This window comes from Anguilla rostrata, chromosome 3 (genome assembly GCF_018555375.3).
Source record: "Anguilla rostrata isolate EN2019 chromosome 3, ASM1855537v3, whole genome shotgun sequence".
NCBI classification, from domain to species: domain Eukaryota; kingdom Metazoa; phylum Chordata; class Actinopteri; order Anguilliformes; family Anguillidae; genus Anguilla; species Anguilla rostrata.
The window spans coordinates 12,510,517-12,537,121 of record NC_057935.1 but is presented as its reverse complement, the minus strand read 5'-3'; the positions used below and the strand labels follow the sequence as shown (position 1 = coordinate 12,537,121).

The following is a 26,605-nucleotide window of genomic DNA, read 5'->3' as shown; positions in this document are numbered from 1 at the left end:
TGACTAGTGACGTGGCTACTCCTAGCGTCCCCTCGTACACAAGCTGATTCGATACCAACCAACAAAGTGGTTTCGGATCACTTAGTTGTATCGTTACTACTGCCGAAATAGCTCAGTTGGGAGAGCGTTAGACTGAAGATCTAAAGGTCCCTGGTTCGATCCCGGGTTTCGGCATTTTGATAACTCGCTGTGGTCGCGGTGTAACCTCCTTGGCAATAACCTGAGCTAGAATACCCTCATCAGTTCAAATTCATTGATAATAGTTCCCACATACTTCCATCCATACCACACTAGTATGAACCAAGCGGCCAAAACCAGACTTCGTTTTTGAAGCTCATTTCCTGGTGTTGTAGTTCCTGGTTGCTCACTAGCGCCACTACGGATGGCTCCAGTATAGGTGTTTTCATATCCGGTTTCCATGTAAGTCTACGGTACAAATGCGATCAAAATACAAAGTCAATAATTTTTTCTCACAAGAACAAATAGTCATAATAGGTGTATTTTATTGGTCTTATGACTGTCCATGGGTCGATTTCATGATTTATTGCGTCATTTGGGCACAGTGCCAATATTTGTTCTGGACCAATGAGGTACAGCTTGCGTCACTTCCGGATTACTGCAAGGATTGAGCTATAGTAGGGGCTACAGTCTATGGTCACTGGGGTGGGCGGTGGCGTCTCTTGGCCTTGACATTGCGGCGCCGGCTACGGTCCGCCTGTGCTAAGTCTGAAAATGCAAGCATCCCATTTCGTGGTGATTTAATTATGGCGTGTGCTATTTACAGCTGCACTAGACGACCATAAAATAATCCTCCTCTTAAGTTTTTCGGTAGCCGAGTCATTTTTACTATTTCCTTTAGCCTACTTAACCAAATAATTAGTTGGCAGAAAGCGTAATCAGCTTGCTATATTTGGTAGTCCAGTAGTAGCCTATGCTAAAACAGTTCGCAACTTCGGCTACCAAGCCATTTGACTAGCTAGCTAACCTTAACCGGCAAACATTCAATCTGTCAGACGTGTTTGGCGGCTTGTCAGTCGTGTACATTCCGTAAATGTCTACCTGGGCCATGCTTCAAGCATGTGACAAAGCTACTATAATCCCGATTTTGGGATAAACACTTTTTCAGTTTCACGAAGCGAATTAAGAGTCAAGGTTCATTTGCTGAAATCACACACACAGAATTTAACGAAATTAACCATCTTGGCATTTAGAAAGGAATATGTTTTTAGCATTTAAGAGACCGACAAGCTAGGCATTTAAGACAGTGGTTCTCAGAATCGGTTCTGGGGGCTCCTTGCGTATATTGGCTTTTCTCCATTGGTTTTGATGATTTACAAGAAAAAAACGATAGCCTAATAATAATTAGAAATTCAACGTAGGCTACATTATTTTTGTCTTCATGCACCAGGTGGAAAACTTGCTGTACAAAGTGCGTTGTCATATTTACACGCCTGCAGATCAGTTATTAAAATACTTGGTAGATTTGTTAATAACCGCTGACAGTGTTAATTTTTGTTCGGTAGAAAGTGATTTGCGAACGATCGGTCAGCTAGCGTCACCCAGCAAGTGAACACCACAAACGGCGATGGAGTAGCTAGTAGTAGCAGTTATTGGCTCATTAACTGACTGGCGAAAACCTACGACGATAACTTGCTCGGTTAACAGCAGATCTACCAGACAGTTATACGAAAATTAGCCTAGTCAAATCACCAGTAGCCTACACATCTCCGATTGATTGACCATCAGTGTAGTCAATGTTCTTCCCCTGTGGTTCATATTGCTAATGCGTGAGCTAACCACGGATAGCCTACCTAGCTCACTGGCAAGCTGATATGCTAGTTAAGCATATTCGTTTTGCTGAGAAACATGAATTGAAGATAACTGAACATAGCCTAATTGTATTTTTAATGTCATACATATAACGTGACAGTACAGTCACGGATGGAAATTAAACTCCGTAAACATCTGATAATATATTTTAAAACATAACGGCAGACAGTCAGCTAGCCTCGTTCAGGTTGATGGGCTTTTCCGCACCGGACTGTCAATCAAATTGTAAAAATCACAGAGCGGCTTTTAAACTCTGTGGTTTTGGCTCCAACTCCAAAATGGCCGCGCCCGCCATTGAGCTTCAAAACGTATTTTCGGAGACCCACGGAGAGTCAATGGGTGACGTCACAGTAGCTTTGTCCATATTTTTTACAGTCTCTGGTATGAACTCGATATCCACATGCATCTGGACTTTATTCAAACTCAAAGGTTTTGACCACTTGACTCGGAGAGAAGGCGCTCAATGTCACATCTTTTGCTGGGTGAATCACGCAGAAAATATACTCGCAACCGCCGAAATAGCTCAGTTGGGAGAGCGTTAGACTGAAGATCTGAAGGTCCCTGGTTCGATCCCGGGTTTCGGCATTTTGTAGCGATTCAAATACGCCCATGACCGAGGCTCGGTTGGTTCAATAAGCCACAACGTGAAAGAAATGGAACGCCCTCAGGTCCCGTCTCCATGAATGAAATGAACTGTCAATTACTGAGTGGACACAAACCTATGTTCTGTATATATACGTATTTTTTTATTTTTATGTAAATGCTAATTTTAGTACAAGACCACATTTACACCAGCTTACAGTAGGAGTAGCCTATGATCACCAAAATAGAATTATGGGGTTGTCCTGTAGCTGTTGTAACCCACCCATTCAAAAAACAGTCAGTGAACCAAAGAGTGTGCATCTGTTGCTGTCGCAAGACATGTTGCATTCAGACCGAAGAAGAGCTGAAAAGAACACCCAAAATACCATTTAAATAGTTGCAGTCTTTATTTCAACAAGACTAGGAAATGTTTCAATATACTTTTTTTTCTTACATTTTAGTATCTATCGCATTTCTTTCTCCCCTCCAGACATATTAAACAGATACTCTGAAAAAGTACGGAATTCATTGGACAGTTAATATGGCCTCTTTCAGAGACATCTATAATGGCTGTTCAGTATTTACAAGATGCCACCACCCACCCCACCCACCTGTCATAAGGATAAGAGGCTTCTGTGAGGTTGTTCCGTTGGGATTTCAGTCTCAGGACTTTAGTCCTTTTTGTGTCAGAAAGATAAGCTCTTATCACGATTCCTCTTTGAAACCAAAAGGGTTCCCAGAATGGGTGTAGATAGCCCTGGTCCTGGAATGCTCTGAGATTGTCAGGTTTTTTGATCCATCTGAGCTTCAACATACAGTTTGACCAATTATTAGGAGTGTAAATCTAAATGGATAAACACTGAATAACTCAAGCACTTGCCTGCATTCAATAAGTCTAAAAATAATCTAATTATGTAGTTAAGGGTTTGGAAGGAGCCCCAAAAAACTGAATGATCTCTCGCACTCCAGGAGCAGGGTTACATACCCCTGCCCAATAATTCCCACAGCAGTTCAAATTCAATGATAACAGTTCCCACATCCCTGATCCACACCACTGGTGTCAGCTGGATATCTGCATGCCTCTGGCCTTCATTCAAACTCAGGTCTTGAACACTTGACAGGGTGAAAACTCTTAACAGGCAGTTCCATGTCACATCAGGTGCTGGGTGAAAAAAGACACTTAGCTCTGTGGGATCTGTGGATCTCCAGGACCGGGCGTGGACAGCTCTGCATTAAGCTACATACTTTCCCCAGGCAAACAAGTATTTGGGACAGAGGCATCCTTATGGCAATTACTGGGGGTCAGATCAAGCAATCCATCACCCCCCTCCCCCTCCCTCCTGTCTCAACATGCACAAGAATTCATCCAACTGAGCAGGGTTAGGAGGAATCCAGACATGGCAAAACGACAGTATATTTCCATGATTTTTAATTTACACACATGGATCTGCATAATTTCATACTGGAGGCGAGTTGTGAGGGGGGGGGGGGGCGTGGGGGGGTTAAGCACATATCCAAGTAAACTTTCATGAATCATCTTTAAACACGTTGTTCCAGAAGCTTCTGGTCATCCTGCTCAGAATAATTCCCTCCCCCCTTTCCATGTACATGGAAAACAGAGGCATGAGCCCCCGGGCTGGCCAGCTTCATTCCTCAGCATTTCAATGGGATCCTGCGTTTCTTTCCAGCCTCACTCTGAACACCAGCTCATGGGGTGGACGGTCAAACCAAATGCAGTTTTTATTTCAGACTCTTTTAGTTGGATGTAGAAATGCACTGCACCGTTGACACCAGAAGTTCAAAGAACTGGAGTAGCTGTCCAGCATCATCCCAAACATCCCCATGAAACCATTTCCCTCAGCCAGATGACAATCATCTTATTTCCAAACTGACTAATGTTCACAAGCAGAACTGTGGCTTACAGAGCTCAATAAAAATACAAATGTTGTTATTTTAAAATATGTAAAACCTGGATGCTAGTACAAAAAAAGACTACCTAACTTTTCACTTTATTAAAATGCTTTTTTTATCTGTATATATAAATATATATATTCTGTTTCAATACTGTATTTTTAGATACTTATGGAAAGTATTTTTGAAGGCTTGTTTGCAAATGCCTTTTAAAAAAGAACATGCAGGTAAATAATTTACTGTACAAGAGCTAATGGATGTGGAACAAGGTGATTTTACAGGATCTACAGGTTTTTGGACTTGGTACCGATTATGCTAATGAGGCTTGTCAGTCATCTTAAGCAATAAGAAAAATATAAACTTACAAGCATATATATGGATACATAAGCAGACTTGCTACATCATTTGTGTCACTTCCTTTTCTGTTGTAGAAGAAATCACACTGACATGCTATGTGGCAGAACTCTCGCCCACTAAAGTAGCATTTGACGTACCAACATTTAAGCTTTTTTTCCAGGTTGAAAGGGTCGAGAGAAAGGCACCTTGACGTTGTGAGGTACGCAAGTTTTTTTACTTGCCCCCTCGAGGCACAGGACGGTAAGAATAAGAAGGCAGAACTCTAGCAATGGGTCAGGTCAAATTCTAAGCTGAAATGTGTGTGAACACAAAAGGAGAGATTCGGGTTACAATTAGCGAGCAAAAAGACAAAGCGTTTGCTGGAACAAACATCTATGACCACTCCCTAAAGCTCCTCCCATCTTAGCCACACTGAGACCTCTGGGGCTGGAAACAGTGGACATTTTCACTCGAGTACCTCATATACAAATTCGTACATTTAAAAAAAACAAATCGCTCCACATAAACCCTGTGTTGTAATCCTCAATGTACCTCCACGTTTCCACCTTAGACCTCCGATACACAAAGGAAGCCCTAGTGGGTCGTTTAGCATGAAGTCTGAAGTACACTCAAACAAATTGAAGTCCAGATCGAGCATCCAGTCAGATGATTTCCCCACAATTTGCTTTGCTGTCCCTAAAACACCTCAGGGTTGATAGCACAACTAGCAGCAGAACTGGACCGGATCTCGACCTAGATCAGTCATCCCGGACTGTCAGTTCTGCCTTTCTGGGGGCTCTCCCACCTAATTCCACCCCACATTTACGTTAACACCGGGACATCACCCACGATCGCTTTCTCCACCAAGCACTATCAACTCATGTTGCTAATGTGCAATGGGAACATTTCCGTTGTTTAACTCTGTTTGGCCAACCCAGCGACAGAATGTATAAAATTGTATATACCTCACACTCACATATGCCATAGACAGACAGACAGACACACACACACAAACACAGGCACACATACCTTTCACCCACACCCCACTACTCTCTACCCCCCCCAACACACCTGATCCCATAACCTCTACCTTAAGCTCCGCCCCATTCCCCAGAATTCTCCCTGGACTGAAACCTGTCCCAGTTCTCCCCCTTAATAGCTCTTCTGGCAACAGGTTCCCTGTATAATGCATTCTGTTACTGCCCACATTGTGCTCTCCAACCAAAATATTACACCCCATACTCTGGAGAGCCAAATATTCCTACACCCTTTCCCTAAATATTCTTTGGGCACAAACTTGTGCATGGACGTGCACGCAGTCACACAAAGACACAGACACACACACACACACACACACTGTAAAAGCGAATTACAGCAAAATTAAAAGTGGCAGTGAAAAACGCTAGAAGGCTGCACAGAGTCAGAGAGTTAAAGTGTGTGTTTTTTGGGGGGAATCTGTGCACAGTGATGACATTCCAGAGCCCTCAGTGTGGCTGGGGTACGGTACACACCCTTACAGAACCACACGTTCATCATCACACTTATTAAGAAGCCTGATAAAAACAAAAAGGTACGGGATGCTACTCTATATAAAATTTGTCAACACTGTTGATGTGTGTGCGTGAGGCAGGGGTGGGGGTTGGGGGGGTCGATAAAAATTTTAAAATATAGGCTGGCTGCAGGAATATAAAGATCATAAACAGAAGCAAATCAAAAGAAGAAATGTTTGAGGAAAAATCCCACTGCTGTACACTGATGTCCGATGACAAAAAAAAAAAAACAACGTGAAGTTATTATAATATTAATAACTCAAGAGTCTTCCCCAGATGGCAGGCAGACAAAGGTCCTGATGAAGGCAGTCTTTTAATGTCGTTTCTGACAGTCCCCCTCTTTCTTCCTCTCCCTCCTCCTTCTCACAATATCTTTTTTCCATCCCTCTGTTTGTTTTTATTTTGTTCTTCATTTATCTCCAGTGAGGGAGCAGCAGTGCCAGGGCCAGCCCGCCCAGCGCCAGCGTGGCACTGCCCCGTGCCAGGGCGCCGCCGTTCTCCGAGCCGTACTCTTTGTGCACCACCTTGACCACGCGGGGGTTGATGGGCGAGGGGGTGGAGAAGTAGATGTCCCGGTCCTCATTGCAGGAGGGGGAGTCGCAGCCGCTGCCACTCTCCTCTCCACCGCTCCCCTCCTCCTCTGCAGAGAGAGATTTGGGGGGGGGGCAGAGGGAAGGAGGGGAGGAGAGGGGGGGGAGAGAGAGAGAGTGAGTGAGTGGGGGGAGGAAGAGAGAGGGAGAGAGAGAGAGAGAAAGAATGTGAAAAATGCCTTCATTCGGTCGCCTTTATTATATTATATAAAAAAATAACAATGGTATTTAAAGTAGTAAAGTCTTGAATGGAGGTTGAGATGAGTCTGTGTTAACTGATTCGCTTTATAGATCTGAGTAAGTTGAGTTTGCCAGCGCATTCAAGTTCTGACGAGCACCAAGAAAGGGGAAGGGGCTAATAGATATGTCACTTCAAACAAAAAATCTTATGATGTGATGATTTTGTAACAAAAAAAACTAACTGCTAAAATTAAGCAGACAACTATGACAGAGACCAAGGAGGTGCAAGATATACTACTGAAAGAATGACAGGATGACCTTAGAATGTGAGATAAGGGGGAGGGGAGAGAGAATATGTAGCGGTGTGAGAGAACTTACTTGAATGTAAGGTACTGTGGGGGGTATTAGAATGTGTGGGGGTGGGGAACATATTATTGGGAGACATAAGAATGTGAGACACTGTGGACTGGATAAGGTAGCAGAATGTGAGATGATATGGTGAGAGGGTTGGATGAGGTATGGGGAGAGATACAGTGGTGGTGGAGGGGGGGGTGGAATTTCAGACTACGTGGGGGGAGAGAAACACCAGGTATGATGTTTGACGGGCATTTCTTGCCCTTGTATGGGAAACACAAGATCCACAGGGACGTAAAGGAGGGGAGGAGCTGAATTTCACCACTATGTTTTGTTTGCGTACTTGTCTATGCCTGTTGCCACCTTGTTGAATTGTTAATGAATCTGTCTCTGCTGAGCAAAGGGAAAGTTAAAACAGGTGAGAGGAAAACATGAGGACAAACAATACAAGGCATGAACGGACACAAGGTGCTACGCAGGTATGAGCGGAGGGGCGGGGGGGGTGCGGGGGGGGCGGGGGGTGACCTCACCGGTGTCGAAGGAGATGTCATTGCCGCTGTGGGCAGCCTTCAGCCAGCTGGTCATCTCCTTCAGCACTGCGATCTGCCGACGAATCACCGTGTCCGGCTTTGTGATGTCCACCTCCACGTCGGGGTTGGACACCTGGTTGGCCAAGCCGTTACCCATGACAACCGACTCGTACCTGAGGCAAGGGGGAGGGGATGGAATTAGGGTAGAGGGAGGGGAAGGTGTGTATTCCAGCTGGGAAATCTGTATCTTTTCACAAGGCCGTGAATGCACTGGAATTCCGCAGATGACTGATGGTACATTCTGTAGTCATATTCTGTAGTGAGCAAGAACAATTTTGACTGTTTTGACAATTTTGTTCATCCATTCCTTCCTCCAACACCCTCTTCGTTCCTCTCCCTCCCCCCTCACCTGCTTTTGGCGGTGCCGTTCCAGCACTCGTCGCCGGGGGCAACCTGCTCCCCTGCGCACACTCTCTCTGGCAGCGTAGACCAGAACTTCTTTGCGTGCTTCAGCTTCTTCTTCACATCCGTCACCTACAGAGAGGGGGAGAGGGAGGGAGAACAGGCGTACATATTACCAATCTAATTTCAGCACACACTTGTGCCCCCCCCCCTTTTCTGGGTAAATAAGCCTGAAGAATGCCTGTTAACTTGGCTAAGCATTACACTAGTTCAACATTAGTTGCAGCTCGTACCATACATCTTTATTGTATTGTTTCAACCATTTTAACATGTGGAGAGGCATGCAAATACTATGCCAAGTGAGAACAAGCAGCTTTACAAACTGAATTAATTTTAAAAAATCTAATTAAGAGAAGCTGATTTTCAAACAGGTCCATCCTCAGAACCTTTGACTTTTTGTTCTTGCTTGCAGTCATACAGACCAAAGACATGCATAATTTACCATCATCACAGCGAGCTGAAACTATGGGCCTTATGCAATTCATGAACTGGATTTAATTTCCTGAATTGCCTAAATTGAATTGGAAATGACGGCAGCCCTGCAGCTGGGATCTCAATCTCAAACTCCAGTTCTCAGGAGCTGCTGCATTTCACCTTTGTGTTTAAGTCACAGGCTAAACAGCCTAAACACATTCTTTCCAAAAAAACCCAAAAATATCTCCAGGGCCTGTGCCCATCCACGATTGTCTTTTAAGACCCCGGTAGAGCTGGATGGTCTGGACGGCACCTATCCATCACCTAAAATGGCGTCTTACCAGTCTGTCGAGGCTGGTCCCGGCAGCTGTGGTGGGCCAGGCGTCAGGGGTATAGGGGCGAAATCGTCCGGTGAAAGCCCCACCTCCTTCTTTCAAGGAGCGTCGGGACCTGAAGCTCGCGGCCAGCTTGGGCTGCCCACAACCATGGAACACCTGGAACAGATGGGGGGGGGCTGTCAGTCAAAATCAGCCACGCAGCATGGTGGACTCACTCATGGTTCCAAGCAGTCCCTGAAAAACCTCAAAGTTACCTGCACATCAGAGAAGCAAGAGGAGGCAGTAATTTGAGTAAAGGTAACTAGTGGCCTATAAGATTATACTGGCTAAAACATAACACTTGACAGAATTTCTGGAAATTAATATCACAAATTTCCCTTTCCAGACACCCAAGAGATGTCAATGTCAAACACCAGTTCTAGAGGTCCACAGTGTCTGTTTTTGTTGTTTCCTTTCCATCAGTAGCCAATTTAGGCATTGGGAACAATGGTATGTGGGGTCTTGAGCCGATCAATGACATTAAATTGAGCACTTAAGTGCAGAAACCCACCAATATCCAGCAGAGACTACAGCTATAGGGTGGGAGAGAAAGTAGGCACAGCTACGGCCACCCCAGAAACACAAACCCCCCACCCCCACAGGCACAGTACCCCCTGTCAGCTCATGGGCCAGCGGTCACAGGACAGGCAGCCATTTCGCACAGTGTTACCCTCGACACTCTGGCCCTTCTCACCCCCTTCCGGAACAACGTTTGCACGTGAGTGAGAGTTCTCCCAGCATAACGCCACACTCTGGAATTCAACCAATCTCCGATCCACCACACCGCCCCCCCCCCTTCCCCGCCACCCTCCCCTTCCAGTCCATTCACTGCTGAAAAACAACAAAAACTGCAAAGGCACAGAGTGATATTTGCACAACAGGTCGATGTTCTGGAATGGTCTGGGTTTCGCCTGAGATCGTGGCTTATTTCTGGGAAGGCATATTTACAAGGAAATGCTTAAGCTAAAACCACTGCCCTGACCCCAAACTACAGCAACTCAGTCAGAGTCACAACCAGAGAGGGATATAAACATCAGCAGACTACCCGCGTGTCAAGTGCACCAAGTTCACCTCAGTACACACACACACACAGGGACCTACCTTCTGTGACACCTGCATGCTGTTCTCTTGCATGTTCATGATGGCATCAGAGATCTTCACATCAATGGGTTCCATCACAGACTCAAAGTTGAAGGGCCCCCCCAGTCTCTCAGCCAGACTCAGCATGGCATCTGTAAGAGAGAGGGAAACAGATGAAGAAAAAGAGAAGAAGGAGGGAGAGTCACAGATGGAAAGAAAAAGTACTTCAGTTGTACCCCTGCCTTCCTAACACACAACATTAGAACTTCTTTCTCAGTGGGCCAAAACAGTATTACAGACTCCTACCAAATAAAATAATGCTCCGACTATATACTTCCATTAAACTCTCTCCAGTCATCACTCCTGTTCACCTCAAGGGGGAAGCACTGAGCCAGCACCAAGCAGCACAAGGCAGAAGAGGCAGTCTGGGATGTGCGCAAGGCTGATAAAAGAGTCAGACTCAACAAGGCGCCCCAATAAAATGGCAGTAAAGGGCCTGTGTGGGGAAGTGACGCCCAGGTCCAAACTACATGGCAAGCTGTGACTCGGGGGGCTAAGAAAGACTCACAGACTCCAGCGCACGGCCTACTGCTCTTTTCTCTATAAGCTGGGGTGTCCAGGGAAATAATGCAACAAGCCCAGCGCCCAAGGCTTCAAAAAGCCACTTAAAAGACCAAATTAGCATTTTTATTAGTAAACTTGCTTTTCGCCAAAACAAGATTTCAGCCATTTCTTAGCTAAATCAGCATGCTGCACATCTCACCTCCCGACTGGTATGTGGCCTACCCCTAACCCACATAGACAACAACACTTTCGTCCAAAAAGTGAGTACGTATCCAAATATAACATGGTCTATACAATTGTATGTTAAATGTACAAGTTAAACAGAGCACATAAAACAACTTTACCCCCCACATTTGCCTGAAAGTGGAGTTTAGTTATACCCCTAGAGAGGTGACCTATATATGGTATTGTCATTGTGTTTCTTCATATTGAAGTTCATTCTAAGTTGGCATTCGCTGTCAGGGAACCCTGGAACCCACGTGCCATATTTTCTGCCCCCCCCCACTTCCACTCACCCAGGAAGTTGTTCCACTCGGAGTCCAGGTCGGCCTGGTTGGCCAGGCAGCCGCGCAGCACGTTGAGGCAGTAGTTCTGGCAGGGCTTGAGGGCCACCTGCCCGGAGCAGTAAGGGCAGTAGAGCATCTTCATGGCAGCACGGACGCAGCCCGGCGACGCGCTCACCTGGGGGGGGGGGAGGAGTGAGAGCAAGACCAAAGCGTTAACCACACGGTCCCTACAGAGACAGGCAGCAGGGTAAACTCAAAAACACAAATACAGACATGCACACCTGCACTCCGCAACCTCGCCTTCAAGCTATCCTCTACCTCACACTTTCTGATAATCCCCCTCTCCCATGGCTTCCTTTCTTGCTCTTCCCTTTCTCCAGCAGACATTCAACAACCCCCCCCCCCGTCCCTACTTACAATACGCACTTCCATCACATTCCTCTAGCCATAGTTCCTGTCCATAGAGCGTGTGCATTGCACAGCAAACTGATCTCACCTCAACCGATCGGTTTTTTAAATTCTATGTAATCGTTGACTGTCTGTGTCAATTCATTGTGGCCCACTGCAAAGCAAAATAGTCCACTGGGACAATTAACTCTCCTTCCAACTCTACCACTTCCTCCCTTGTTTCCCCTTCAATCCTCCCGTCCCTCTCACCTGCACCCACCCACCCCACACGCCCAGCCTCGTGTGCCCCGGCCCCTCCTCCTCCTCCTCCTCCTCACCGTGGAAACCTTGCCCACCACCTCCTGCATGACGGACAGGCCGCGGGTGAAGGTGCGCGCGGCGACGAAGGCGCGCGTCAGCTGGAGGCGGAGCTTGCGCGGAACGTCGCCGAAGGGCTTGAGCTGGTCGGTGTGGCGGACCACGCACTCCATGTAGGCGTCGGAGAACTCGTACTGCACGTTCATCAGCCGGAAGATGCGCTCCAGCAGCGAGGCCCAGAAGTCGGCCAGCACGGCGTCCAGGCTGACCGCGCCGCCGCCCGACACGTAGTAGCGCTTCAGGTCCTGGAAGAAGTGGCGGAAGAGCTCGGCGTTGTTCACGTACATCAGCCCGTAGGTGCGCGCGAACATGTCGTGCAGCGAGCGCTCCGAGTTCTCCAGCAGCTCGCGGAAGAACTCTGCGTGAGAGAGAGAGAGAGAGAGCGAGTTAGAAAGAGCGAGAAAGAGAGAGAGAGCAAAAAAAGGGAAAGAGAGCAAGAGGGCAAAAGAGAGAGAGAGAGTGAAAGAGTGAGAGAGTGTGAGAGTGAGAGAGCAAAAGAGAGAGAGGGAGAGAAAGAAAGAGAAAGAAAGAGAGATGGGCCAGGGGGACAGAGTGGGAGAGACAGTGCGACTGTACGCTGTGGGACAGGGCTGGCCAACCCTGGCCCCACAAAGGCACAGGTAGTGCGCTGATTTTTCGTTTTCATCTTAAAAATCAGCAACCAATTCATAAAACCAGGTGAGTTGAGGCCCAAATTCATTGTTCTAATATGTTGTTATAAGTTCCCTGTTTTGGCTTTGATCAGCCACCTGTGACTGCAGAACAGTGCCACACGTGGTCGACACAAACTGAGCCTGCCTCCACCGAACAGAGACCAGCGGGAGAACGTGTGACACTGATACTGACAAACGAGGTGAAAGAAAATGTTGTGCGCGTTAAAAAGAAAAAAAAAAATCCCCCATTTCCAGACCTGCAACAGCGAGTTCATCTGCGCGACAGGCAAGAGCCTCCCACGCAACCCTCCAGGCCAGAGGCAGCACAGACAGATTCCTCTGCGCTCGCAACGCATGACTGCGCATTTTAAGCACACGCAGACACACGTGCGCACAAACACACACACGCACACACAACCAGACTGCAGCAAGTGCAGCGGAGTAATTGAGATGTATTAGCGCTGCGTGAATGCGCGTGTGCCAATATGACTCAGGCAGTAGAATGACACTCGGGAGAGAGATTTAGTGCTCCCCGCCGCAGAGCTCTAAATGCGCTGCACCTGCATTTAAACAATCTGGAAAAACCACTGCTGCTGCCAAAAAAGCCCGGTTCAGAGTAGCACAAGGAGCTCTTTCTACCAAAGAAGAAGAGACCCTTACAAAGCAGGGCTGGTCCTTAAGAAAATATATACAGTGTATATATATATATATATATATATATATATATATATATATGTATATACATATATTTCTTTCCTAATTATATACAATATCAATTTAATGTATTGATATATATATATAAATGTGTATAGTATATATAAATGTACATAAAACTTATATAGAATATAAAACAAGTGTTTTTGCAGGATGGGAGAAGATGGAAAGCAGAAGACTGTCTGGGATAGTAAGATGGGAGGAGAGGAGAAAGAAGAGATGAGAGTGACAGAGGGAGCGCGAGGGAGTGGGGGGGGGGTCTCTCATTTGCCTTCACACAGCAGCTGAGCTTGCAGGGATGGCTGCCTGGCTCTCCCCCGACCTCTATGGGCAGTAATGACCTCCAGCGCGCCGGTTAAGACTGACCACCATCAATGGCATTTTTTTTTTTTTTTGGATTTTTTTTTCTCCCTTTTTGTCATTGTCACATTCCATTCCTTTCTCTTTCTCCCTGCCTCTCAGTCTGTCCTTCTGTGGCATTTTCAATAGGATTACTGCATAATGCATTGCGTGCCCCCCCCCCCCCCCAAAAAAAAGACCTGTACCCCCTCCTGCCCCCCCATCTCTCCCTCTCTTGCTTTCACTTCATCAGTTTCTTCAGAGGGTTCTCTTCAGCGGACAGGGAACAATGACCTACTTCATCCTGTGGAATGCCGTTCACCCCCCAATAATCCAGCCCCCTTGTCCACCACCCTTACCAACTGCCCCCCAAACACACACACACACACACACTTGCTTCTCTAATCTAAACAATGAGAAATTAGAATTCTGCACCAAGACCACTGAAAAGCAAACAAATGCCATTTTTTTACCCCCTCCCCTCTCAGAACGTGTGTTTTATATTTTAAATCTCCAGATATTCTCTGTAATGTAAATTGTAAAGCCCCATTTGGGGACTAATGTACCGACTAGAAAAGACCTTGTGTCCATTTTCACTACCAGGATTCGCAGACGGATTCCTGCCTCTCGACCACGCGGTGTCCAGCAAATCCTGTCACTTCCACTTCAGACTGACATACAGAACAGCAAAGGGAGGGAGGGGTGGTGGGGGGGGAGGAGGAGGAGACTGGGTGGGTGAAGTTGAGGACCTTTTTTTTATTTTTTTATTTTTTATAAAGACCCCCAACCCACCCCCCACTATGTCACCAAGGATACCAGAAACACCGCAGTCCTTCTATCTACCTTGTGCCTGCCATCCACCCACACACCCCCTCACCCCAATCCCACCCCCCTGTGCCTCCTCCCATACCCATACATAAACTTGGAGAGGGCAGCAGGCTCCACGCTCCATAGATTAAAACAAAAAGAGTCCTTCAGTGCCCCCACCCTTGGAATGTCACCGCTGCCACAAGTTTAAAGTCAGTGAGTGGGGGTCGCTGGACGAGTGGGTGGGGGGCTCACCATAAAGGTTTCCTCATGGGGGGTGGGGGGGGGGGGAGACACTCCCACTACAAAGCACGTTGGGCCAGCTCAGTCTTTCTGGGCCAGAACTCAACACCAATTCCCTGTTTAACATCGTTTGCCAAGACGTGTTGAACGGAGCATCAAAATGACTCATGAGCCATAAAACAACCATTAGAATATAGTGGGTTCTCTTGCCCCACCCAATGACAGGGGAGCCTCTCTCACGCTTTGATATGAATCTGGTCCATTATAACTACTCTTGGGGGCGGCAGCCAGAGCCCAGAATGGCCACAATGATGAGGGGCAAACCAAATTCTGAGAGTAATTGATAAGATCAGGACCACCAAAACAGCAATTAACCATCCATCACAGGATAATTCAGCTGGACAGGGTCTCAGGGACCCCCAACCCTGGAATCCTGCTTCATCATTAAAGTTTTCTTCCTGTATGATGTGGGGCAGGCGATTTGTTTGGAGATATGTTTGGTGTTCTGCCTTTTGTTTGGTCATGAACAAACATCCTGCTCCTTCATGTGGTTATGGGTTAAAAGGAATAAATGACATTTGTGTGAAAGGGGGGGTTGCGCGCTCAAATAGTCTGATTGATTGGTTTGGACTGATGAAGCCACTGCAAGGGCAAGCGCAAGAAGTTAGGGATTTCGTTGAAGATAGTAGACGTGAACGAAGAGTAGAAAGAGCAAAAGAACCAAATAAGTCTTCTTTCGTCTGTCTCTTTTTCTACCCTCTCTCTTTTTGCATCTGTCCATCTTCAGTCTGTCCCCCTGAGCACTTTCTCCGTCTGTCCATTTCAATTCCAGCCGAAAGAGCAGCGTCACCATACTGCCACGTTTCAGTAAGCGTCGCGGAGAACTCGCTGCCAAAACCCGCCGTCGCAGAGGGAAACCGCCGTGGGTCCTGCCCCCGTCTCGCACTTCCTGTCTCGCACTTCCTGTCCCTCGCTTCCTGTCCCAATCTCAGGCAGTAATTGCTCCCTATTTGTGCCAATTAAACTTCCGTTTTCTTTTACCACAGGGATTCCACCCCCGCTGTTGTGTGTGTGTGTCTGTGTGCGTGTGTGACAAGAAAGGGGGGGGGGGGGGGTAATCCTTCCACAAACCCCTGGCGCTACATTGCCAGACAAGTCCACATCGAGGGGTCACTGCAACTCTGTGGAAGTCGGGAGGGTGGGGTGGAGCCAGAGGCCGGGGAGGAAACTATTTCTGGCCCCTCAAATTAAATCGGCCTTGACTCCAACCTCCGGGCCTGCGGTGACAGTGTGTGAGTGCGTGTGCGAATGCTTTTCTGTGTGTTCACACTGCGTACAAGGACCGTGTTACAGCAGCTTCCCACAGTGAGTTTATACAGTTACGCATGTCTGGCCAACAAACTTAATCTGCGAAAGCTCTGTGAGTGAGTGAGAGAGAAAGAGAGAATTAGTGAGTGAGGGAGTGAGAGAGAACGAGGGAATGAGTGAGTGAGTGAGTGGAAAAAAGACAAGACTGTGAAGGTGAATGTCTGGTTGCCTTTACTGTATGATACTGAAAAAGAATGGTGTTATATAAAGAAAGATGGAGGAATGTGTTCATAAGGTTATAACTGGTTATGTGATACATGAAGGAATGTGCAGCAAGTACAAGCAACAGAACACAGGAGTGAGAGACAGCGGAGACCCACTGAGGGAAGGATGGAGATAGAACAAAAAAAACTCAGCAGATGACAAGTGAAGAGATGGAGAAGAGTGATGATAGAGACCTGCAGGGAGGAAGGGCACAAAAGGGAGGAGAGGAGAAGAGAGGAGAGGAGAGGAAAGGAGGGGCACTGGCAGCCACCAAATTCCAACACGTCACATTCTTTCTCACATCTGGCTGCAATACACAGGTTCACACCCTATTTTTCTCCTTCACACACACACACACACCAGGGAGTCAGGCACCTTGAATTGTTATAAAAACATTGGCAAGGACGGAGCTCTCCAGCCAGGCAAATGAAAGCGGAGTTGGATTTTGAATCTTTGAGGGAGGGACAGAGCAATGTAAGAACACTGAGGTCACAGGTTTTACTGAAGTTCCACAAACCCCTCCACACATGAAAGCCCAGTGTGGCAGCAGCCAGTATGACAATCACACTGAGGGGTGGGGCAGTGGGGGGGTTGGTAAATCAGTGTGAAAGGGGTGTTCTTCTCCCGAGAGTTGGGGTAAGGAGCCTGGTGACTCAGCGCTATTGTCAGTTTCCACAGAACCACCCACCCAGGAAATCTGATATCTCTCTCCCTGTCTCGCACTTAAAAATACATCCCCGTACACACAGAGCACCACCTCATACACACACACACACACACACACAGAAAGAGACACACACACACACACACAGAAAGAGACACACACATACACACACACACACAGACAGAGAGAGAGACACACACACGCGCACACACACACACACACACACGTGTACATGTGCACGTGTGTCTGTGTGCAAACTGCGAGCGCACGTGTAACCCAACCAAATCTGGCAGTGCCTTGGGGCAGCTGAGTCTGTGTGTGTGTATGTGACAGTGTACATGCGAGTGTGAGTGTGTGCGTGTGCGTGTGTACGTGCAAGTGTGAGTGTGTGCGTGTGAGTGTGTGCATGTGTGTGTGTGAATGTGTGAGTGTGTGTGTGTGTGTGTGTGTGTGTGTGTGTGTGAGTGTTTGAGCGTGTGAGTGTGTGAGTCTATGTGTGTGTGCGTGTGAGTGTGTGTGTGGGTGCATGTGCATGCGCGCGTGTCAGTGTGTGTGTGCGCGCGCGCGTGTCAGTGCGTGTGTGTCAGTGCATACGTGCGGTTGCGCGTGACTCACGGTCGAAGTGGCGGTGCCTCTGGGTGAAGGTGCTCTGCAGGCTGGAGCTCAGCTGGTTGACAGGGGCCTTCAGGTCAGAGCGGCTCTGCTGGCTGAGCTTCTCCTCCATCTCCACCGTGCAGCAGCTGAACCCCTGAGGACACACCTTCAGGTGTGCACCTGCACGGGAGGCACACAGGTGGACATTCTGTCACTGTGGGGTTCTCTTTCTTTTGTGTTTAAAGTTCTCGTCAAGCTCTGCGTACTGTAATCATCTTTTAACTCAACAAGCGGGTTCAAAATCATTAACCACAATGCTGTGCTTATAACTGGGAAAAATTGATTAGTGTGTGTTGTTCTTCAGTTACATTTTCATGGATATACCCAAGGATATTCTGCATAAACAAATTGTTAGTGCTGTGCCATTTTATTATATTATTATATACATGCAAAGCTCTCATTGAGCTCTATGTACTGGAACTGTCTCAAAATTCTCAGAACAACCTAGTAAGTTTGCTTCAATTTTTTTTTTTTCAGTTGCATCAAGAAATAGTAATTAGTATTCATAGTTAAAAAAAAAACAGGTAATAACAGTAGATATTCATTACAAATAACAGGGGTCAGAGATCACTACCGTCTCCCAGACACTGGCTTGTAGCTACACATGTTGTTAATTTGTACAACAGGTTACCTCTCCCAGGAGTATCAGCGTTTCAGGCCGGGACAGGAAGTGTCGGTATGCCACTCTTATTTTGGGAGAGAACTGACCGCCATTTTCTTTATGTTCGCACACACTGCTCCCTCTCACTCCCCAACTTCACAGGTTCTCGCCGCACATACCAAGACCTGAAGCTCGTCAGACTGCAGCGACGGTGCAAAACAGACCGGGGCCCGTCTAACCATCGGTCCCAACCAGAACTGCTCAAAGTGTTCAGATCGCCCGTCGCTGAACGCAGCGAAACGGAGGGAAAACAGGAGGTTTGACGCAGACCTGCGGCTGCAATAAAGTTTCGCTTTTCTTCCCCCCTTTTAATGCAGCGGCTGGAATTTTAAGAGAACACAGGGGCTCTTTCACCCACCCTGCCCCAGCGGCCCGTTCGATTTCTCCTGCCAGCACAGATCCTCTGCGCTGACCAGACGGCAAACTCTGTATACTTCACATTGCCAACACTCTGGAACAGGTCAGCGAAGACCTTCTCCCAAGATCAGATGTCAAACTATGTGCTTCACACTGTCGGCGTACACAAGCTGATCAGCAAACAAGACATCAAATCTAAAAACCTCATGTTGAAAGTTACGCAACCCGTTTCTTCTCTACTTTATCACTGCACCCAACCCTCCAGTGCTGGAACCACAGATCTTTAATGAGTGACACAGACACAGAAATTCCATAACCAAGCCAGAAAGGATATGTGGAGTGCGTAGCCAAATCGTCTTTAGTAGTGGTCTTTTCTGCAGTATTCCAGATTGCAGAGCCGCAGCTGCGTGTTCAATTTCAATGCACTCCTAACTCATCTGAGGTAAAATCAGTTGTAATCCCATTCAGCTTCTTGTTCTGAAGGTTATTCAGCGGCTAGTTCTGATTTAAACTGAATCCACTGACTCCCCAGAGTACTAGCGCATCAACAGCACAATAGTAACGCACGTCACCAGCCCTGTGCTAATGATGTACACGAGAGAAGTGACACCATCACCGGGCTGTTTTCTTACTCCTGTACGGCAGTTGTGTTTGGAACTTCTCATTGCTCCTCATCACATCACCTCCTGGTTACCACAACAAATCCTAGAACCAGGAGTGTGGCCTTCTCACGCGTACACAAATGCATGCACGCACACACACGCACACACACACACGCACAAGCGTCTGCCTATGAACAGAGACAGAGGTATGAATTCACACAGACAGCCACAGGCACACATGTAGACACTGGCACATCTCTTTCAGCCAATAAGTGAGTCCGTAAGGCTCCCTGACCATTTGCTTCTTGTCAGGTCCTTGTACAATCACTCCCCCCCCCACCCCCCGCCAGCAACTCCACTCCCCCTTCCTTCTAGAAGGGAAAGATAAAAGGAAACAAAGGACTTTATCTGAGGTCCTGCTCGTCCCTCTTTACTCTGGCCCCCATCCCACCATCACACCCTCTGGCCCTTCAGGATCACGTCCAAATCAGCCATCATGGGTGGGACCGAGTCCTACCCCATGCGAAATGCCAAACCACAAAAAAGTTAGAAAAAAAAACATCTGAATGCCATTCACTGATCACAACAGTGCCCAACACTAGTGACCAGCAAAACAGGAAGTGTGTTTAAGCTAAACCCACCAAGTACCCAACAAGCCACAGTTGGGTTCAAGAGCCCATACTCTAACTACACTGAGTGCGGAGAGAGAGTAGTCTGGGGTTTGTGCCTTTTTCGGTATGGTTCCCCAAGTTAGACAAACTTTATAAAGTCGGTCTTTAATGAGTATGTAAACATCTCAGTTTTGGCGACCGGCGTAACCACCACCCTTGCGCCAAAATCAGTCCAGTTCTGGCAAGCGTCCAAACTCTCTGCACTGACATTCTCCAACTTTCCACAAAAGCCGGCAGAAATACTCCAATTACATAAAAAAACAGCACTGGGTTTTTCAGAAACGCGTATCTGAATCGCCTGATTGTGCCCCTCTCGTTTGCTTCAGTAAACAAGACTGAGCCACATTACACATACAGTAGCTCAGCTATTCACTGCCCCTAGTCAGACTACCCCACCACAGAACTGAGGCAACGGGGACATGAAACAGCCCATTCATTCTTTCTCTGTACAGATGACCTCAACCAAGGGGTTCAGACACAGAGCCCATATGTCAGGAGTCAAAGGTCAAGGGTCAGCAAATTAGCTCCCTGCCCTCCTGTTACTCAGATTATTAACTTCCTTCTAAAGAGCGCTGCTCTAATTTTCCCTTCCCATCCCATTTAATTGCACTGTGGGCTGATGGTAAATTCCAAAGAATGACATAGTAATCTATAAAGTTTCTTTACTTCATTACAAGTATTTATTTTAAATACTGACAAATTAAATCCAGCAATTAAGAAACCATGTACGACAGTGAAATAATAAATAAATAAATAATGAGAATCCAGACACATATGACAGCTGTCAAGATGTCTCATCTCCACACTTCCTGTCTGGGTAGTAACCGCCTTCCTGTTTAAATTGTTCACAAAATAAGTCACTTCCTCCCTCTCCCTCCCACAGCACCTAATTTTTGACACAGAATGGGATGAGAGAAGGAGGGGGGATATCCCCCCCCCCCCCCCAGATAGACCTCACAGCCTCGCCTCCCCCTGCAGGCTGAACCAGCAGGGTCAAAGGTTAACAGCCACTCCTCTGAGAAAGGTTGTGACCTCTCGACTCCCTGCGCATTGTCCAACAGATCTACCACCCACACACACACTGACACAGACGCGCACACACACTGACACAGACCCACACACACACTGACACAGACCCACACACACACTGACACAGATGCGCACACACACTGACACAGACCCACACACACACTGACACAGACCCACACACACACTGACACAGACGCACACACACACTGACACAGATGCGCACACACATTTCGCACAAGCAGCCAAGACTATTCCTCTGAGTCGGGACTAATAAATTCCCACAGGCCCAATGTTTCTGCCCTCTCATCTCATTTTACTTCAAGCCACCCTTCCTGCAATCCCCCCCCTCCCCACGCCCCCCTCCTCCCGTGGCAAGAAATGTTCTCCACACAGCCATCATTGATTCAACCAGCACATGGAACAAGTGGATGTTACAGGCTTGACATACCCTGATATACATCTACCCTATTATCTGAATGGATATCAAAAAAATAGAATCAAAACTAGTGCTGATCAGCCTTGCAACAGGGGAGCCAGAGTGAAGGTTTTCACTGCTACTCCCCAAATAATTGACGAAATAAAGCAGTTTGAAATTAACAAAGTTAACTCGCCTCACTGAACATCTTGAGCCTGATCAGCGGTTGTTGATTTTAAAGTGAAAACAAAAAAATGGCCGATCCTTCGGTTGTCCGGGGCAAGAGTGGACGCCCAGAGCTACAACCCTCCTTCCACTGTCCTGGTTGGGTCAGCTCACTGAATGATAAACCTCACGCGTTCACAATGCGTGCCATTTCAATGCTTAACACCCCCAACTCACTTTAATCAAAGTGCATCCTGTCTGGCCAGTAACCATTACACATGTATTAAGCATCACGCGCTGGATATTTTCACATACGCTAGGCTACACTGTACTACGGGAATACGTCAGAGAAAATGCATTTGCGCACAAAGTGGGTTTTTTGATAACCACTGTAAATAAGTATCCTGCCAAAGGGCCTTATTGTTACTCATAAACATCCCCTGTGGGACAAACTGAAGGAGGATCTGACAGTGATGAGTGCATCACACCTGGAACGCCAGGCCCAGTTAATGACTGGCTTTGAACTGCAGTGAACCCCTGATTTATCTTGAGCTATCCCGATGAATTCCACACTCCTCAGATCTCCTCCTCTCTCTCACACCCAGCCAGCAATCTGTCACCCATCACCCAGAACGGATCCCTTTATAAGGATTACGTCTTCCGCAACTGTCCGTCTCTTTCATCCACAGCTTTTCTTCTGCAGCAAGGCCTCTCGCACACACACACGAGCAACACAAGCATTACGTTACACCGCATTCACTCAGCAGACGCTCTCACCCAGAGCGACTCACAAAAAGTGCGAACGCGCACAATGCCCGAGAACACAATCCCCGTCGCTCCTGGTGACGCCGCGCCTCACCGTGGCGCTGAAACCGAAACGGAGAGCTTTCTGTTCCAGCGCAGGTGTTCGGTATCACAAAGGCCGCTGCAGCCCCCTCAGCGATCCCATTCAGCGCACCTGATAGCACGCGCCTCCGCCCTCTCACACGCAGTCGCACCGAGTCACGCAGTCACGCGGGCTACCCATCGACTCTGCACGCCTACGCAAACACACGCGCTCACTCAGACGTGCTCGCATACCCAACCCCCCCCCCCCCCAACACCATCCCCACCAAGCAAGTCCTCACATACCCAACCCAACCCCACCTCTCACCCCCACCAAGTTCCCACATACACTCACACTCATTTCCCACTTCAGTGCACCTTCTATGTAATTACTCTGGTGGGACAGATGAGCGCCATTTGTTGGAAAACAAATCACCCCCCACCCCCCTCATCAAGCCATTCAGCGTGTCAAGTACTACAGTATGGGTCCTTTAAAAACACACTATTCTATAACATTTCCTTTTCTCAACATCTTCAACGCTGAAAACAGAGAACCGGCTCAGTACCGGCTTGCATATGCTGCCAAGCCTTTCATGTGAACAGAATGAAGGAGAACACGAAGCACGATAAAACAAAAAACATTACAGTCGGTAAATGAGCACATATTTCACTTCTAAATCACAGTAATCAGTCCCCCCTCCAGTCATCTCCTAGCGCTTCCCAGTTTGAGTCTCATGTCACAGCTTGTTGGCATGTACCGCTTCTCTCAAACACCCCCCCCCCCTTCCCCCTCCCTCACTCCCCCCCCCACAGCCCGAGGCACAGCGTGTGTAGCCAAGGGTGGTGGCACTTCATTTGCAGTCTCCAGGATGCAGCCGCTGACTTACTTTCACTTGCGCGGAGTGTGGCAGCCCAAACGCCTGGTGCGCACACACACACACCCCGCTCCCTACACACCGCCACGCATGACAACTGGATTAACAGCCGTACTGGAGGGGAGTCCAGGTGACGAAGGCTTTAACCTGACGCATCGTGTGCTCATACTGACAACTTCATAATAAAACTGGACTTTGCACTTCTAAATAAATCTTGTATTTATTTTTGAAGTTGAGCAAAGAATTTTTTTGCCAACATTTTTCAGAGACTGTACATGAATTTTGTTCGATGACCATAATAATCTTTGGATAGAATGTATCATGGAATGATGGCACTTTATTATAAATGCTCACTCACCTCCCACTGCAATATATTTCTGAGAGAGGATTGGGCTTATTTAAGACATAGCAGATTGACTCACTGTTACTTTTTTTATCTGCAAAGCTATTTCCTAGAAAATTCCCCTCTTATGTTGGCACTCCAAGTTTGGAATTTTTAGTGCTTTGAACTACATTCAAACAAGCGGTTTTTTAAAAACACCACGCCCTTAGTCCTGGAGTGTGTAACAGAAAAAAAAATTTGATTTAGATGTCCTGGCTCCGCTTGAGTGATTTCAAAAGCACGATCTGCAAAATAATAACACAGGAGAGCGCCTGTTTTAAAATCACAATAATTATCAGAAATAACCTGCATTTTACCTGACTGCTGTACCTGTTGCTGCAGCTAGTGCACTGCTGTCTCTTGCCCAAGATACAATTTATTTATAGTTTTTTTTTAAAGAGAGAGAGAGAGGGAGAGAGAGACATTTACTATCACTAGGTTTTACCTCATGAAGTGAAGTGTAAGAAAATATGAATGGAAATGATAAGAGTAACACAGAAGCCTGGGCCAGCATTAACACATAGACAAGCCCAGGGCCCTGGCACCAAAACTACAGCTGGAAGGAAGGCGGTTCATTCACACACAGCTCAAAGACAGCCAAGACAACCTGCATGTTGAAGGAAACCCCAAAGCATTCGAACTTGTGGCAGATCCCGACTTTCTCACCACACCTGTGAGAATTTTGAGACTGAGATTTTTCTGATATGAGCGTGCTTCGTCTCACACCGACTTCAAAGAGTAAAAGGGGGCTGTACTCCACTTTTAAAGAGTTATTCCTGTGAGCAGAAAGGCCTGCCCTAGCTGACCAGAGCCAGGCCGGGCAATCAGGAAACAGCTGGGCTTCCATTTCAAGCTGCAAACAAACACAGAGCTAAACATTTCGTTCCCATTGTGAGCGCAACACCGCAAAACAGAAATTGTTAAATATTGTCTTCTGTTACCGGAAACCGTGATGAGACCATGATAACGGTACATATGGAGATAATCAACAAGCATACTCCTCCTTTTCTCTCTCTAAGCCACAACCCTCCCGCCACCAACAAACGCTACTTTCTTAAAATTCAATCCCTGGTATCTTCATGGCATGACAAGTTCACAAGGCTGCCAAAAGAAGCTAATGCTTTTCAGATTTTCTGATCTTTACGCTTCAAACTGAGTTTGGATATTGCAAAGGATTTCCAAAACAAGAAGGGGTGCATAACGCACCTCACAGCACGTAAACCGCCAAAAAAGTCCCTCTGCTGTCCCCCAATACAGCCAAGTCACACACCTGCCCCTCTCTCCCGAAACAAGGGTCCATGACACCCAGTCATCACTGTCAAAACAGCTAAATTTTCACTAAATAATAATCTGAGTCTCTTCTATCTGTCTCTGTCTCTCAAACAGTCAGGAGAGCACAAATCTAGTTTGCATGTTTCCTTTCCTGCAGTTTAGGGTTTCACACGCAGATAGCACTCATCTGTAAAACGCACCCGCTCTGTTCATGTGGCTGGAAATGCTTAGTTCAGTAATAGAAAAAAACACAATATCTTAAAGTAAGAGCAACATCAAGAACTATATTCCTTGCAGCTTTGCTATCTTGGGATGCAGGACACATTCCCAATTTCCAGTTGCCCGAATACATCAACATACTTGTTTATATAAACCATCAACTGTTTGCCTAATTTGCCTAGTTACCATGACTACAGTTACATGTTCTCAAACAGGCACAGGACACAGCACATCCTTCAGTCAGTTTAACACAAAGGGGGTCAATAGGAGAATGCGTATGCATTTGCATGCAAAATTCATTCAACGCTCAAAACGATCTGGGTTAGCTTGTGCTGAACGTCATTAGCGGGTCTATAATGTTTGACTTTCTGAGATTCTGTGAACAGCAAATGCTATTGGGGGCAGTGCCTGGATGCAATGAATTGTAAATAAATAAGCAAATACATTTTCATGAAAAAACTCTTTGGGAAAGAAAGAACAGAAAAGTTTATCTTCAATTGATTTTCTTCAAATTTTTAAAAATGAAAACAAGTGAACGGATATCTCTTACTTGTCAGGTGCAGTATGTTGTGTTAGCAAGGGGGATCGAGATGCATACAAATAATTTAAAACGAACATCTCCATCAACACCCCCCAGCGCATCCCCATTGACTCGGCAGAGTGTCAAGGAGGAAGCACGTTAATGAGCAAGGATATCCCGTACCAGAGAGGAGAAACCTTTTCGGCAGAAACAGTGCCATTCGAACCCGAGAACATCTCGTTCGGCACCGACAGCCCCTTCCTCTTGCCTCCACCACCTCCTCACCTCCGCTTCCTTTCTCTCTCGCCCAGGTGCTTCACAGCTTGACCGTTCGCAGGGATGCTACCATGCCTCAGCACCCAGTGGACACCTCGCCACAGTGCTGCAGCTAAACTTACGGAGGCAACAGATGTACGGAAGTTTATTTGGAGTCTCTTACAGGGGCTACGAGTCATTGACATTCATGCTTTTCTTCAGGATAGACGCTTTGATCTCTTTACTGCTGTTTGTTTTAAACAAACCTCTGCTGATTTCAGATCAAGCCCTGGTAACCGCACAGTACGGCATCTTTAGATGACCTGAAGGCTCAACATTGAACTTACCGTTTCCCACACTGTCAAAGCTGAAGCAATCCAGTTTGAGGCATCTTATGGGTTTTCATTATTGGGTGTGTCCAATGGTGATAATAAATGGTAATAATACTTTGATAATGGCCATTCTGTACTGTAACATAGCTGCAGGAAAATCCTGTTATGAACGAGAACCTCCTGAAGTTCAGAAGCAGAAAAGATGAAAAGAAAGCAGGAGATGAGCATCTGGCAAATCTACAGAATCTGTCATAACAGCACCTTACCTTACTGGCACAAAGTACACGCCAAAACAGTAAATCTCCAAGAGATTACCTGCCAAATCTTACTTCTACTACTACTGCGTCT

At 46.9% G+C, this 26,605-nt stretch overlaps 1 protein-coding gene and 2 non-coding genes across 3 annotated transcripts in view; 2 read left to right on the top strand and 1 right to left on the bottom strand.

Annotated features, from left to right (window-relative positions):
- Window positions 1-101: 101 nt before the first annotated feature.
- On the top strand, window positions 102-174 carry trnaf-gaa (transfer RNA phenylalanine (anticodon GAA)). The gene has a single exon. It is a non-coding gene; the product is annotated as a tRNA-Phe (tRNA).
- Window positions 175-2,342: 2,168 nt separating this feature from the next.
- Window positions 2,343-2,415, top strand: trnaf-gaa (transfer RNA phenylalanine (anticodon GAA)). The gene has a single exon. It is a non-coding gene; the product is annotated as a tRNA-Phe (tRNA).
- Window positions 2,416-2,800: 385 nt separating this feature from the next.
- The window catches only part of gpc4 (glypican 4), a 38,122-nt gene continuing 14,317 nt past the window's right edge, over window positions 2,801-26,605 (bottom strand). The window contains exons 2-9 of the mRNA XM_064326259.1: window positions 17,639-17,797; window positions 11,992-12,389; window positions 11,276-11,441; window positions 10,218-10,348; window positions 9,081-9,233; window positions 8,273-8,397; window positions 7,864-8,036; window positions 2,801-6,849 (exon numbers count right to left, since the gene is read on the bottom strand). Coding sequence (XP_064182329.1) covers window positions 6,623-6,849; window positions 7,864-8,036; window positions 8,273-8,397; window positions 9,081-9,233; window positions 10,218-10,348; window positions 11,276-11,441; window positions 11,992-12,389; window positions 17,639-17,797 — 1,532 coding nt within the window. The 3' untranslated portion in view covers window positions 2,801-6,622. The remainder of the gene's footprint in view (window positions 6,850-7,863; window positions 8,037-8,272; window positions 8,398-9,080; window positions 9,234-10,217; window positions 10,349-11,275; window positions 11,442-11,991; window positions 12,390-17,638; window positions 17,798-26,605) is intronic.